At 50.6% G+C, this 12,640-nt stretch overlaps 1 protein-coding gene across 1 annotated transcript in view; it reads left to right on the top strand.

Moving 5' to 3' along the window:
• TBCD (tubulin folding cofactor D) overlaps positions 1 to 12,640 on the top strand; it is a 174,201-nt gene that overhangs the window by 103,704 nt on the left and 57,857 nt on the right. Inside the window, exons 15-16 of the mRNA XM_082441993.1 lie at positions 5,266 to 5,323; positions 9,645 to 9,674. Coding sequence (XP_082298119.1) covers positions 5,266 to 5,323; positions 9,645 to 9,674 — 88 coding nt within the window. The remainder of the gene's footprint in view (positions 1 to 5,265; positions 5,324 to 9,644; positions 9,675 to 12,640) is intronic.

Consider the following 12,640-nt stretch of genomic DNA (forward strand, 5'->3'; position numbering starts at 1 on the left):
ATTGGCTCCCAGATCTCTTCCTCGAGGGCAAGATTGTCCTGAAAAATCAGGAAATGGCAAGCATTGCTCAAAGCTACGTCTTGTTCCCACTCAGCGTTTCTTGATGGCAGACTTCCAGGGGGAAGATAACCTTTCTGTTTTTCGAGAAAAGTTGTGGCAGTTATTGACCAGAGTGTTCCCCCCATCCACCTGTTAGGTCTCCCCTCAGACTCCATTTTAGCTCCGCTGTGAATGAAAAGCACTTTAAAGATGTCTTGTGTTTCACTGTTGTGTCAGCTGGTATGAGCTTTGATTCTTCTGATTTAGGGAAAGAAATTCAGCCACAGGCGCGTCTTGTAATTTATTCCAAAACCAATGTGACTTACAACTTTCAGACAACACGGATGGGTAAGAAATTATTAGTCTGATATTTTAAAAAGTTTTTGACTTTGAAATGACAAGATTACTGTTACTTAAGGTAAAAAGTATATTTTGTATTTTATTGCTACAAAATATTACACAAACTAACAACAGTTGAGTTCCGGGTGAGATCTGCTCTTTGCTGTACCTGCTAAAACCAGGTGCCTGGAGCTCGGAGCAGGTCCAGGCACGCAGCTCCCCTGACTCGGACAAGAAAGCAAGTCCCTTTCTGTTTGACACAGACCATCTTTCTGTGTTGGGAAATCCTGGTGAAGTATTACCTGAACTCTCCCAGTGAAAGCAAACAGCTGAAGATACCTGAGAGTGTTCCAGCCCCAGTGGCTGTGGTCGGTGTGGTCCTTGCTGGCTACAGTCTGGCCCCTGCACCTCTCTCTGAAATTCTAAGTGAAAGCACATGACTCATGCTCAGCCCCATCCTGCTGAGGAAAACTTCACAGCACATGGGACATGGGGGCCCTGGGGGAGCTCTCATGTTTATATTTAACCAATATTGTCATACCTACTTTTATTTGAAACATGCTAGTATTTCTAGATAAGCCACTTTTGTTCTGAAAGTGTGAAATTGGAGTAATTTTCAAAATTTAGTCCAAATCAGAACAGTATTTAAAACCTGTTGCATTCATAGGTATATACACAGTGGATTTGTTGAATTAACTTGAGTCTATATTTGACTAAGAGCTGTGCTTTTTAAGTGGTTTTGTTATATTTGTCCTACTGTGTTCTGTGAAGTTTGGTAAAATATGGATAAAGCAGCCAGTATTTGAAGCCATTTACTTGTGAATGCAGAAGCAACCTGATGGAGGCGGTTGGGCCTGTCTCTGGTGCCCCAGGGTCAGGTTCTCAGGCTGTAGCCAACGCAAGCCCTTCGGAAGCTGGCCTTTGGACGAGCCTCACCCTGTGTGTCTGAGTCGGTGGCCTGGCCCTGTGGCCCTTGTGAGCTCGGGGTCTGTTCCTGTGACCACAGGCAGGGTGTGTTCACCGTGATGGAACAGGAGGCTTGCGCCCAGAGGCAGACCACTGCGTGCCATTCAGGGGGGTTTCTGCCGGGCTCCCACGACACACTGTCTCTCCAGGAACCATTGCTGTGTGGCAAGTGACCACAGGGACCGAGCCAAGTGGGCTGGGCCTTGCCACGGGGGCGCGGGAGGCCCACAGACCCACCTCAGGCCGAACACAGAGAAGGGTCTGCAGGAGAATGTAAGCGGTGTCACCTGTGGTGGGGACGCCCGAGCTTGGCCTGGGCCCCGTCACTGCCAGGTAACTATGGGGAGCGTGTGCCGAAAGAGTGAAGTAGATAGAACCCCTTCCCTGTGGCTGCCGACTGTGGTTCAGGGGAGGGGCTGGAAGGAGGTAACACACACGACAAAGCTGGCAAGGACCCTTCGGCACAGGAGTTCATTAATGTTTTGGCTCAGTCACAGCGTAAACGGACAGACTTGAAGCAATGCTGTCTCCGTTTGGCACCACAGAGCAGGCCCTGCAGGCTGACCTGCACGGCGCGGCGGTGGCACAGAGTGGAACTTGGACTTGGCTCAGTGGTCTCGGCTGCACCAAGGAGCTAGGTTGAAGTTGGCCTCAGCCTGCCCCGGGCAGGGCCAGAGTGTCCACAGCTGGGAGGGCTGGTGGTCAGAGCGGTTCGATGCATAACTTAGTAGTGACCTTACAGGGGTTATGGTGGCCTGTAGGGTTAGGATGGCAGGTGATTTTAAGTTTCTTCTCTATGTTTTTTCTATTCTCTCATTAATGAGTGTTCCATAATTTAAAAATTGTAATTTAGGATAAATAGATTGACAGGAAATTTCAAGAATTCAGTGTAAAATGCCAACTTTTGGTACAGAGGCAGTATAGATACGTCAACATTTTTCGGGTGTCAGATGTTAAAGGAAAGCAGAAATTCTTGGTTAGTATCTTTTCCTAGAATACATATGATCTTACGGAGTTTTTAAAAAGGCTCTTATTGGGACTTCCCTGGTGGCGCAGTGGTTAATAAGACTCTGCGTTCCCAATGCAGGGGGCCTCTGCTCGATCCCTGATTGGGGAGCTAGATTCCACATGCATGCTGCAACTAAGAGTTCGCATGCCACGCAACCTGACAACTAAGGAGCCCGCCTGCCACAGCTAAGACCCAGCACAACCAAATAAATAAATAAATAAATATTAATAAAAAATAAAAAAGACTCTTACTAATATGCAAATATAATACTTAAATTTCCATCAATGATGGGAATACATTTAGAATAAAACGCCAAACATGTTTTTGTTAAGAACAGTAGTGTGTATATGTTAATCCCAAACTCCTGATTTATCCCTCCCCACCTTTCCCCTTTGGTAACCGTAAGTTTGTTTTATATGTCTGTGGGTCTATTTCTCTTTTGTATGTAAGTTCACCAGTATCATTTTTTTTTAGATTGCACATATAAGCAATATCATATATTTGTTTTTAGCTTACTTTGTATGGTAATCTCTAGGTCCATCCATGTTGCTGCAAATGGCATTATACACACTACTATATATAAAATAAACAGCAAGAACCTACTGTATAGCACAGAGAACTATACTCAATATTTTTTAATAACCTGTAAAGCAAAAGAATCTGGAAAAGAATAGAGACACACACACACACACACACACATAATGTATAACTGAATCACTTCGCTGTACACCTGAAAGTAACACAACATTGTAAATCAACTATATACTTCAATTAAAAAAAAAAAAGAACAGTAGTTGTGTAATTTTTGGTTATTGAAAGATCACAGTAGTAAATGTCTTGATCAGTTTAATGATTTCTAAGATTTTATTAACAAAAGCAATTATGATGTTGAAATGGAATCAATTAATCTTTAACTGGTCCTGCTAAAGTTGATGAATTTCCTTTAGTGTTAAACCCAGTATTTTTTAAAAATCTCATTTTGGCTGTAGTTTATAATATAATAAAGAGTTGAGAGAGGAAAAGGGAATAACGTTCCGTTAATAGAGTTTTGCTGAAATTAATTTCAGCTTCAACTAGTAAAAGGACCCCAAATACTGATACTAGATCTTTAAAAATCTTCATATATTTAGTGGCTTTTCAAAAAAACTTTAAATTTTGAACTAACTTTAGGCTTAACGAACAATTGCAAAAATAATAGACTTTCCCATAAAAGCCCTTCACCAGCTTCCCTGAATGTCGACCTCTTACAAAGGGGACCGAGGAATGAGCGTCGTGTGGGGCCAGTGGTTAAACCGCAGCTGCTCTTTGGTGATGTGCCTGCCCTCTTGGTGTCGCATTTGGGGTGCGTCCCAAACTCACTGTGCCAGTTGAGGTCTTTAAAGTGACTGGTTTTTTTTAATAAATAATAAACATTTTGGGGGTACTTTGAGACTATATAACTATCCAGTTTTCACACCCAGCGCCCATCAGGTACTGCGCTAGGCTAGCCATGGTGGTTCTTTCATAGGAAAACATGTCTGCTCTGCTTTTTGCTCCTTTGTTTACTTATGTCAGTGTGGATCATGGGTTATCCTCTAGCACTGTTTGTTATTTTGTTGCTCAGATTGCTCTGCCTTTGGCTGTTGGGAGCAATTTCAGGTTGGTTTCTGTGCGGTGTGTTCCCTGCCCCCATGCGCCTTTGTTTTTAATGGTTTCTCAATTTCTAGCATGACAGGATGCCCCAGGCTTTTCTTTTTCCCTCAACCCAGCCCTGGAGTCGACCACCTCCAGGAGTCTGTGTTCCTCATAGTGGAGAGTAGTATTTAGAATCCAATACCTGGATTCCACTCCCATTCCCACAGTGTATCCTTTGCATCTCCGGCCTGGCCGACTGCGTGGACACCTGCGATTCCAGCCCAGCGCCGGGTCCCCTGGCCTCCTGTGAGCAGTGCTTCTTCATCCTGGCTCCCTCCTCTGCGGCATCCACATGCAGTTGTTTCAGAACTGCTAACCCTCCCCCGTGAGAAACACACCCGCCCCAGAGGAGAGAGTTCCTGTGTGTCCTCCCCGTCCATCGAGTGTAGTGTCTCTGTGTAACGCAGGCACATTTCCTCTGCTGTTGCAGGACCCCACTTCCTATAGTTTCTTTTTAATTTGCATTCAGGAAAGCTCACTCTTTGTCGTGAACAGTTCTGTGGGTTTTGACAGATTTGTAGGGTTGCGTTCCACAACTTCAGTACCAAACAGAATGGCTGTCGGGTGGGAGGGCAGCACCCCTTTCAGGTGATCTCTGTGTGTCTGAATAACCCTTTTTCAAACATTTCCTCTGTGGGCTGATAGGAGATGCAAATTTACAAGTCACACTTAGAAACAGCACTTTGTTCCCACTTTGTTTTCTGTTGTTGCCAAAGCCGACTGGGCACTTGAGTACCTTCTGGTTTGTCCCTGATGGTTGAGGGCGATCACGTAGTGAAGGGAGGTTTCAGTGAAGCTGGGGGACAGTATGAGCCTGGGGGCTTCCTTCTTGCGGAGCTCAGTCGTGGTTTGGCTTGGGGGGGGGTAGGACCGTTAGAGCTGCTTTCTGTGCTTGCCCACAGTTTCTGGGGAGATGCGGGGCTCATCGCTCCTGCTGGCCTCCTGGGCCCCGCTGGCTGCCCATGCGTTTCTCTGTTTGTACCTGTCATCCTGCCCCGACCCTGCCGTCCTCGTCCTGCCCCGTGAGGCCCGTACACGAGGCCACCCTCCCTGTGACTTCTGCTGGCTTTCATGAAGTCGGGGTTGGCCACCCTCGCTGTCCTATGAGCGTCTCTTTAGCCAAGGCCCCCGAGCCACAGACGGGCTTGTGGGCATGCGGAGGAGGGAGACTATGCGGTCAGCGTCCCAGGTGTCTGTGCGGATTCCCTTTCATTAATCGCCTTCCCTCTTTCTCACAGCGCATTGGTGATTGCTGCCGTGTTTGACCGAGATGTAAACTGCAGGAGAGCAGCCTCTGTAAGTTTTCCTGTCCTGTTCCTTTTCTTGAGGGTGTGGGTGGCTCTGACCTGTGACCGGCTCCCCCGAGAGGCTGTGGTCACTGGCTTGTGAAGCAGGAGGGACGCCCAGGGGATGGGGGCCCATGGAGGGTGGCTCCCACTCCCTCTGAGTCCCAGCCGAGGAGTGGACTATAGCCCGTGGAGGGTGGGTCAGGACGAGTTGCCCCCGTCCAGGTGGGGATGGAGAGGGGGCCTGGAGGGTCCACAGCTCAGGAGTGGGCAAGTGTGCACAGTGGGTGCTGCTGTCTGTTTGACGAGTGAGTGTCTGGCCAGGGATCAGCATTGCAGCCTCGCCTTCTGGTTGGTGGGGTGACATGGAAGCGCAGCCTCCGTCCTCAGATGCAGGGGCTCCATCAGGTCACAGAGCCCCGTGCTCCCTTGCAGCTCCCGATGGCCTGCCTGCTCTCTGTTCCCTGAAGTACATGGGGTCCTTGAAACCTTCAAGAAAAAGTTTCCCAGGAAAGCTCAGGACCTCATCTGTGTCCTGCAGTTTCTCTTCTTTTGTCTTGAGCATCAGTAGGAAGGCTGGTGATTCTTTGAGAAGTCTTCACGTTTGTGCCCTGATATATACCCTCAGGCAGTAATTGTAAGACTCATTGAAATACAGTAAGAATCTTTTGTTAAATCTGTACTTAAAAATTACCTTTTGGGGAGTTCCCTGGCGGTCCAGTGGTTAGGACTCCGTGCTTCCACTGTAGGGGGCCCGGGGTTCCGTCCCTGGTCAGGGAACTAAGATCCCGCAAGCAGCGCAGTGTGGCCTAAAAAAAATATTGCCTTTTATATTTTCTTTTCTGTTTATTGGAACCTAAGAGCTAATTTTGGGAAGCAGTAATAAAATCGAAGCACCGATACTTTTTACCTTGGGGAAGAGGTGGAATAAAACAACAGAAATAATTTTTTTTTTAAGTTAAAATTAAAATCCTTTAAAATCAGCAGAAATTCTTTGCATTAAACACCACCTAAGTGACCCCTGCTTACCTAGTGGTGCAAGGCTAAGGCAGTGAAAGGTGCTTTTGTTTGAAGCTCATTTGAAAATGTCAGGACAAGTCCCTAATTATTGGGGATGAAATTTCTCTCACCGCAAAGCTGCTTCCTCGTGAAGACGTATTTCGTCCTTTTTGGCTCCTGTTTGTGCTCACGTTTTGTGCTCTCCTTGGGAGCCCGCCCAGCAACCTCAGGCCTCTTTGCCCAGCACCCGGAGGTGGGGGCTCAGTGAGGGTGGTGAGCTGTCCTCTCTCTCCGTCCTGTGCCCTGGGGGCACCACCTCTCCGGGTTGTCAGGTGCCGGGAGGCTCTCACCACCACCAGCAGCCCTGGGAGGATGGCCTTCCCCGTCATACTTGGGTGTCGCGGAGGGTGACAACTGGAGGCCCACCCGGTTAATCACGGTGCATATATTTATGAATTTGTGAAAAGATGTCCCATTAAGTGGTTGTTCAATGCTAGTTGTTGTACATGTTAGAAAGTGCCCAGCAGGCCCCCAAATGTGTCTCCCCAGCGGCCACCGGTTTCTGGCGGCAGGTTCGGGAGGACGGAATGGGGCCAGGGAGCCACACTTCTCTTGACATTAGATGTCCTTGAAGCCTGGGTGTAGCTACGAGTCCCAGTCTTTCTCACTGGACGTCGAATTGGATGTTTAGTACTAAACCCCGTATTATTTATTGATGTGATATACGTGGACTCACACGGTGTGACCTTCGGGACTGCCTTTCCTGCAGCACGATTCCCGGGGTCCATCCAGGCTGTGGCAGTACTGTCAGCCCCTCCTTCCCGCCCTTCCCTGGCCGAGTCACGTCCCCTGGCCAGCTGTGCCACAGCTGCCTGAATTGTTCATGTATTGTAGGGCCTCTCGGTTGTTTCTGGTTTGGGACTATTAAGAATTAGGCTGCTGTAAACATTCATGGACAGGTTTTTGTGTGAACACAATTTCTATTTCTTTGGAATAAATGCCAAGAATACAATTTTGGAGTCATATGGTAGTTGCATGGTTAGTTCTGTAAGAAAGGGCCCTGCTGTTTTCCAGAGGGGCTGCACCATTGTACCTTCCCTCCATCATTCTGCCAGTGATCAGTTTTTCTATGGCCTCACCAGCATTTGGTGTTGTCATTATTTTTGCGCTAGTTACTCTGAGTAGGTGTGTGGTGATACCCCACTGTGGCTTTAACTTGCATTTCTCTGATGGCGATGCTAGTGATGTTGCGCAAGTTTCATGTGGTGTTTCCCACCTGTATCCTCTTTGGTGACGTGTCTGTTTAAGTTGTTGGGGAGGGGGAAATTCCTCCCCCCACACCAGTCCTTCTTGGTGGGTTTTGGCTGGTCTAGTAATGAAATTGACACAAGACAGATTAACAGGAGAAAAAGAAACAAGGTAATTCGTATACACGGAGGTCTCAAAAAAATAGGACCCACAAAGTGACCAAAGCAGGCTGTTTCTATATCATTTTCAGACAAAGAAACAGTTATTTGTGAAGATTTAACAAAGGGGCTCATGAAGAAGTGACAAGGTTTATTTCCCTAACTGGTGATGAGGACGCTTTCTCTCCTCCTGGAATGGGGAGGGTACCTTCACATGGGAGATTTAGTCCTGCTTTTACAGTCAGAGTGTTTTTAATATCATTTTTCTCCTACTGGCCGTTTCTCAAGTAACTTTAATTCAAAATATCAATATGTGGCTTGGGTGGCCTGCCCTGAGCCCCAGCGAAGTCTTCTGCCCCTTTTTTCACGGGGTTGTTTGTTTTTATTGTTGAGTTTAGGAGTCTTTTCTTTCTTGGGCGAGTGGTTTGTAGGTTCTTCCTTCCAGTCTGTGGGTTGTCTGTTCATCCTCTTTACAAGGTCTTTCAGAAGAACAAGAGTTTTTTAATTCTGATGAGATCCAACCTACCAGTTTTTTCTTTTATGGATCATGTTTCTGGTGTCAAGCCTGAGAATCTGAGAATTCATTGCTTAGCTCTCGATCCTAAAGATTTTCTCTGTTCTGTCCCATCGATCTGTGTCTGTCTTTTTGTCTGGGTTACCATGGCTCTCTAGTAACCCTAATACTGGGTAGAGCCATTCCTCCCATTTCTTTTTTTTCAACATTGTGTCACCATTTTAGGACTTGTGCTTTTTCATGTAAATCTCGTATTATTTTTTACCTTTTAAATGATGTCACCAGAATAGTAAATGTGTTCCTAAATATTGCATGTTACGTAAATTGGCATTGTATCTTTTTTCCATTGCCTTTTGGTTGGTTTCATTTTTGCTTTTAAAATTTCTTTAATGAATTTATTGCAAAAGGTGCAAAATGGTACATAGCAAAAGTCGAGTCTCCTTGCTCCCAGTGTGAAAGCTGCACGAGGGCCCCTGGGGAAGTGCCAGTCCAGCTGTGCCTCCCCAGGGCCACCAAGTGCGAGGTCTTGGAGACGACCAAGTTTCTGGTTTTCTCTGTAACCTGCCAGAGGTGTCGGGTGCACATTTAAACGTCACGTGGGGGTCTTTGTGTTCCGTTGTCTTGATTCCTTGTGCACAACTGCATGTGCTCCTCCCAGCGCCCCACAGGGGATGATGAAGTTGTAGCTGAAATGAAAGTCCTAGAGGTTACGACCTCACTTCCAGGAAGCTCCCGCCCCAGGCATTGAGGCTGCGTCTGCAGGCAGGGTCACCCCTCCCAGGTGCTCCCTGAAGCCACCAGCCACCTGACCTCTGCCCTCTGACCTGTCTCTCTGGTGGATGGCGTGTGGCGATGAGGTTGCATTGTGCGCAGCTGCATGCCTTGGGCATTTGCTAGCTGGTGGCAAGAAGGTCCACCGAAGGATGCCTCATTCTGAGGTAATGTTTTGACCTTCTGAACAGCCCAGCTCTGGGCCTGTGAGCAGGACGTGGAGCGTGTCCGTGGCAGGCGCTGGGGGGGAGACCGGCACTCAGCGTCACCATCCTGTGAGCGGTCATCACACATCCCCAGGAAAATGATTTGTGTTTTGGGCTTTTAGTTAACCAAATAGATATGACTCTATTCTTATTTTTGTATCTAAGGCCTTGAATTAGGCTTTGGTGTGAAGCTCAGCATTGGCCGCTAAGCTGATTTTATAAACTTGAATTCTTAAATCATGGTTGTAAAGCACACCAAGATGTAAAAACAGAGAGATGAACCGCCCTTGAGGCTCTGAGTGGCCAGCAGTGAGGACCTTTATTTAGAAAACAGTCACGGCTCACTTGTCTTGCGCTGGGTTTGCTGTGCGCCCGTCACTCACGCCCAGCGAGGACATACCTAACTCACCGCGGTGTCTGTGCTTCTCTTCCTAGGCTGCTTTCCAGGAGAACGTGGGAAGACAGGTATGGCTCTTTTCAAAAACCTTCATTCCCGAGACTTCCTGTAGCTGTAGAAGTAGAAATAGTAAAGCTGCAAATGTGGGTAAAGAATTTACCTAGAATAAGCTAGTGCTTCACACTGTGACTTCCGGTCGCAGATTCACTCATAACGTGACTCAGGTGAGTGTTGACACAAGTTTTAAACAATTAGTTGTTGTTTTGCAGGAAACCTGAATGTGTAAGTAATTTTCACACACGTCAGAAATCAGTGCCTTGTGCGTTGCCGGGAGCCTTCTGATGTCAGCAGTTGCCCATGGGCGCTGGAGGGGTGTGGGCAGAGGAGCCTGGCAGGGCAGGGGCAGAGGTGTGACCCCTGCCTGTCCCACGTGTGGAAGCAGCCAGCTTCCGCCTGCCAGCCGCCCCACGGCCCCTCCTGACTTGACGTCGTGCCCCCGGCCCTGAACCTCTTATTGCGGTCAGCCTGGGCTGGGAGGTGTGACCTTTATCCCCAAGTCATTCATACTGTGTGTGACGATGACCACCCTGGGACACGTGGCCGGTCTGGCAGCAAATGGGCCGTCTCAAGGGTCAGTTTCCCATGGCCAGGGGAGCCCAAGAGAGAGGTCTGAGCTATGCTCAGAAGGGCGCCAGGAGAGAGATCTGGGCGGTGATCCCCTCCTCCAGCCCAGAGAGGTGAGTGCGTTGTGGGCCTGGGGATCAGCAGGTGATACTGGAGACAAGCGGAGACGGGCCTTGAGGGGCAGAGGTCAAGCTGCAGGACCGAGGGGAGCCCACGCAGAGCAGCTGCTCAGCAGGTGGGAGGACGGGAGAGGTGGGCGTGCACAAGAGGGAAGGCTTGGACAAACACGGGATTCCAAGACTCCTGCCTGGACATCTGCGAGAAAGCGTGCGTGCAGGGACTGTCCCCTTGGATGCCCTCGAGTCTGTCAGGGTTCCCACAGCGGGGCCGGCCTTGCTGTTGAACCGGGGCCTGCATTCCCAGCGCTGGGTCCGCTTGCCCTTCCTGGGCCGCCAAAGGCCAGGGAGAGGGGGTGATGCTGCAGCTGTGGCTTCCACAGGGGTCACGTTTGGGGCACGGTGGGAAGTTCTCCCGGAAGTGTGGGCTGCTGGGCGAGGCGCCTCCGTCCACGTGGCCTGGGTGTTGGTGAGGGGTCCCCCAGCACTCAGGGTGGAGCAGAGAGAGGAGCCAGCGGGGCTTCAGGCTGGACCAGGTCTGTGGAGGGCGGCCGACCTGCTGACCTTCCATCGAAGGCGATAGAGCAGCCAAGGGGCGGAGAGGAGGGCGGCTTCGCTGGAGGTTCTGCAGCCTGTGCTGTGAGCTGTGAGCGTGTGTGTGGAGGGGCCAGGGCCTTGAGGTGAGGTGTCCAGTTCTGAATGCAGCGTTAAGGCTAAACTGATGCCAAGATGGGTCCAAACGATGTCTCGGATTCCACAGTCATCGCCAAAGACAGAGGGAACCAAATCACTCATCTTGAACTTGAATTCGTGCTACCTTGAAATTGTTGGGGTGCTGCCTCATTCTGTGGGTGTGCTTGTCTGTGGAAGGAGCCCAGTAAGGTCACAGCCTTTCTTCCGTGGCTGGGAGGTGACTGAGACCCAGTATCCTTGGGTGTCCCTTAGTCCTGTCTACCTGGAGCCCTGAAAACTTAGAAGAAAGCTGGTCACTAGACAGAGATGCCAACCTCTAGCGGCGACAGGCTTCGCTGTGTCAGGGCAGCAAGTGCCGCCTGCAGAACGAGGGAGGCTGACAGGGAGAAATGTGGGGTTGTCGAGGGGCCCGCAGGCCAAGATCCGGGCCTGGAGAGGAGGGCGGGGGCTGTGATCAAGAAGGGAACTGCTGGAGGCTGAGCCAGGGGAGCCTGGGCACCCTGAAAGTCAGAGCCCAGGAGAAGAGGCTTCTCCCGCCCACCTCCAGCCCCCACGGCACCCCTGTCAGCAGAGCCCCAGGTTCCAGAAGACACCAGGGCGGTCAGGAGCTGGGCAGTACTGCTCCCTGCGCAGTCGGAGCGTGGGGGCCACTCAGGTTGGGGGGTCCGTCAGAGAAGGAAGGTGAGCAGCTAGGGTCCTTGTGCCCTTACCCTCCCTGTCTCCCCGTGCACTGGTGTTTACAGTAAAACCGGCCTGCACGGTCCAGGGGAAGCCATGCTGATGTTTGAGAGGTGCGTAGTGTGGACCTGCACTCGGTGACCTCCTTCTGCAGCTTGGCAGGAACGAGGAGGAGAAGGATGTGAACCTGCCAAAGGAAATGGGGGCGCGGGAGGGGAGCGTGGAGAGGGCACATGTGTTCCCAGACATGGGGCGAGGCTCTTAGCGGCCGTGTGTGGTGGACTTGCTGAGGGCATGGAGCGCAAGTGAGGGGCAGCAGGGGGCGCGTTTGTCCACGGCCCTGGGGTGGGATGTCCTCCGGGCTCCTGGGTGCGAGCACAGACCCTGTCTTTGGCCACCTTCAGCGACGGGGGAATCTGCAGGAGGATTTGGTGGGGGGCCCACCTCTCCGTCCAGACTCGCCCCTGCCCACCGGGGACTCAGGCCTGAGCAAGGGGTCCTGAGCCTCCACTCCCAGCTCCCAGAGAAACCTCGGGAGGGATTTGCTGGAACACAGCCCCCTCTGTCCGTTCTGTCCCTCCTTGCAGGGATGAGCTGTCTGGACAGAGCTGTGATGCTTGGGTATGCAGTGGCCGGACCAAGAAGATCTTGGGGTGTCAGGAGGCATCTGAACGTTGCCCAGGGGGCGGCAGGCTTGGGTGGTGGAGCAGAGGGCACCATCTTCTCCTGCAGCCACAGTGGCCTTTATCTGACGCGGCCTCAGTCTGGTCTGGGGTGGACTGGGGTCCAGCAGGAGTCAGCCCGGCGCGCGGTGGCCCCTTGGGTGGTAGGGGGCCGTCCCCTGCCCTGAGCTGTGCCAGGAGACTGATTGGCTTTTAGGTTCGCTTGGGAACCAAACCTCTGATCCTGACATTGTGTCCGTG

This window comes from Balaenoptera physalus (genome assembly GCF_965194825.1).
Source record: "Balaenoptera physalus genome assembly, chromosome: 20".
In the NCBI taxonomy this organism is placed as follows: Eukaryota; Metazoa; Chordata; class Mammalia; order Artiodactyla; family Balaenopteridae; genus Balaenoptera; species Balaenoptera physalus.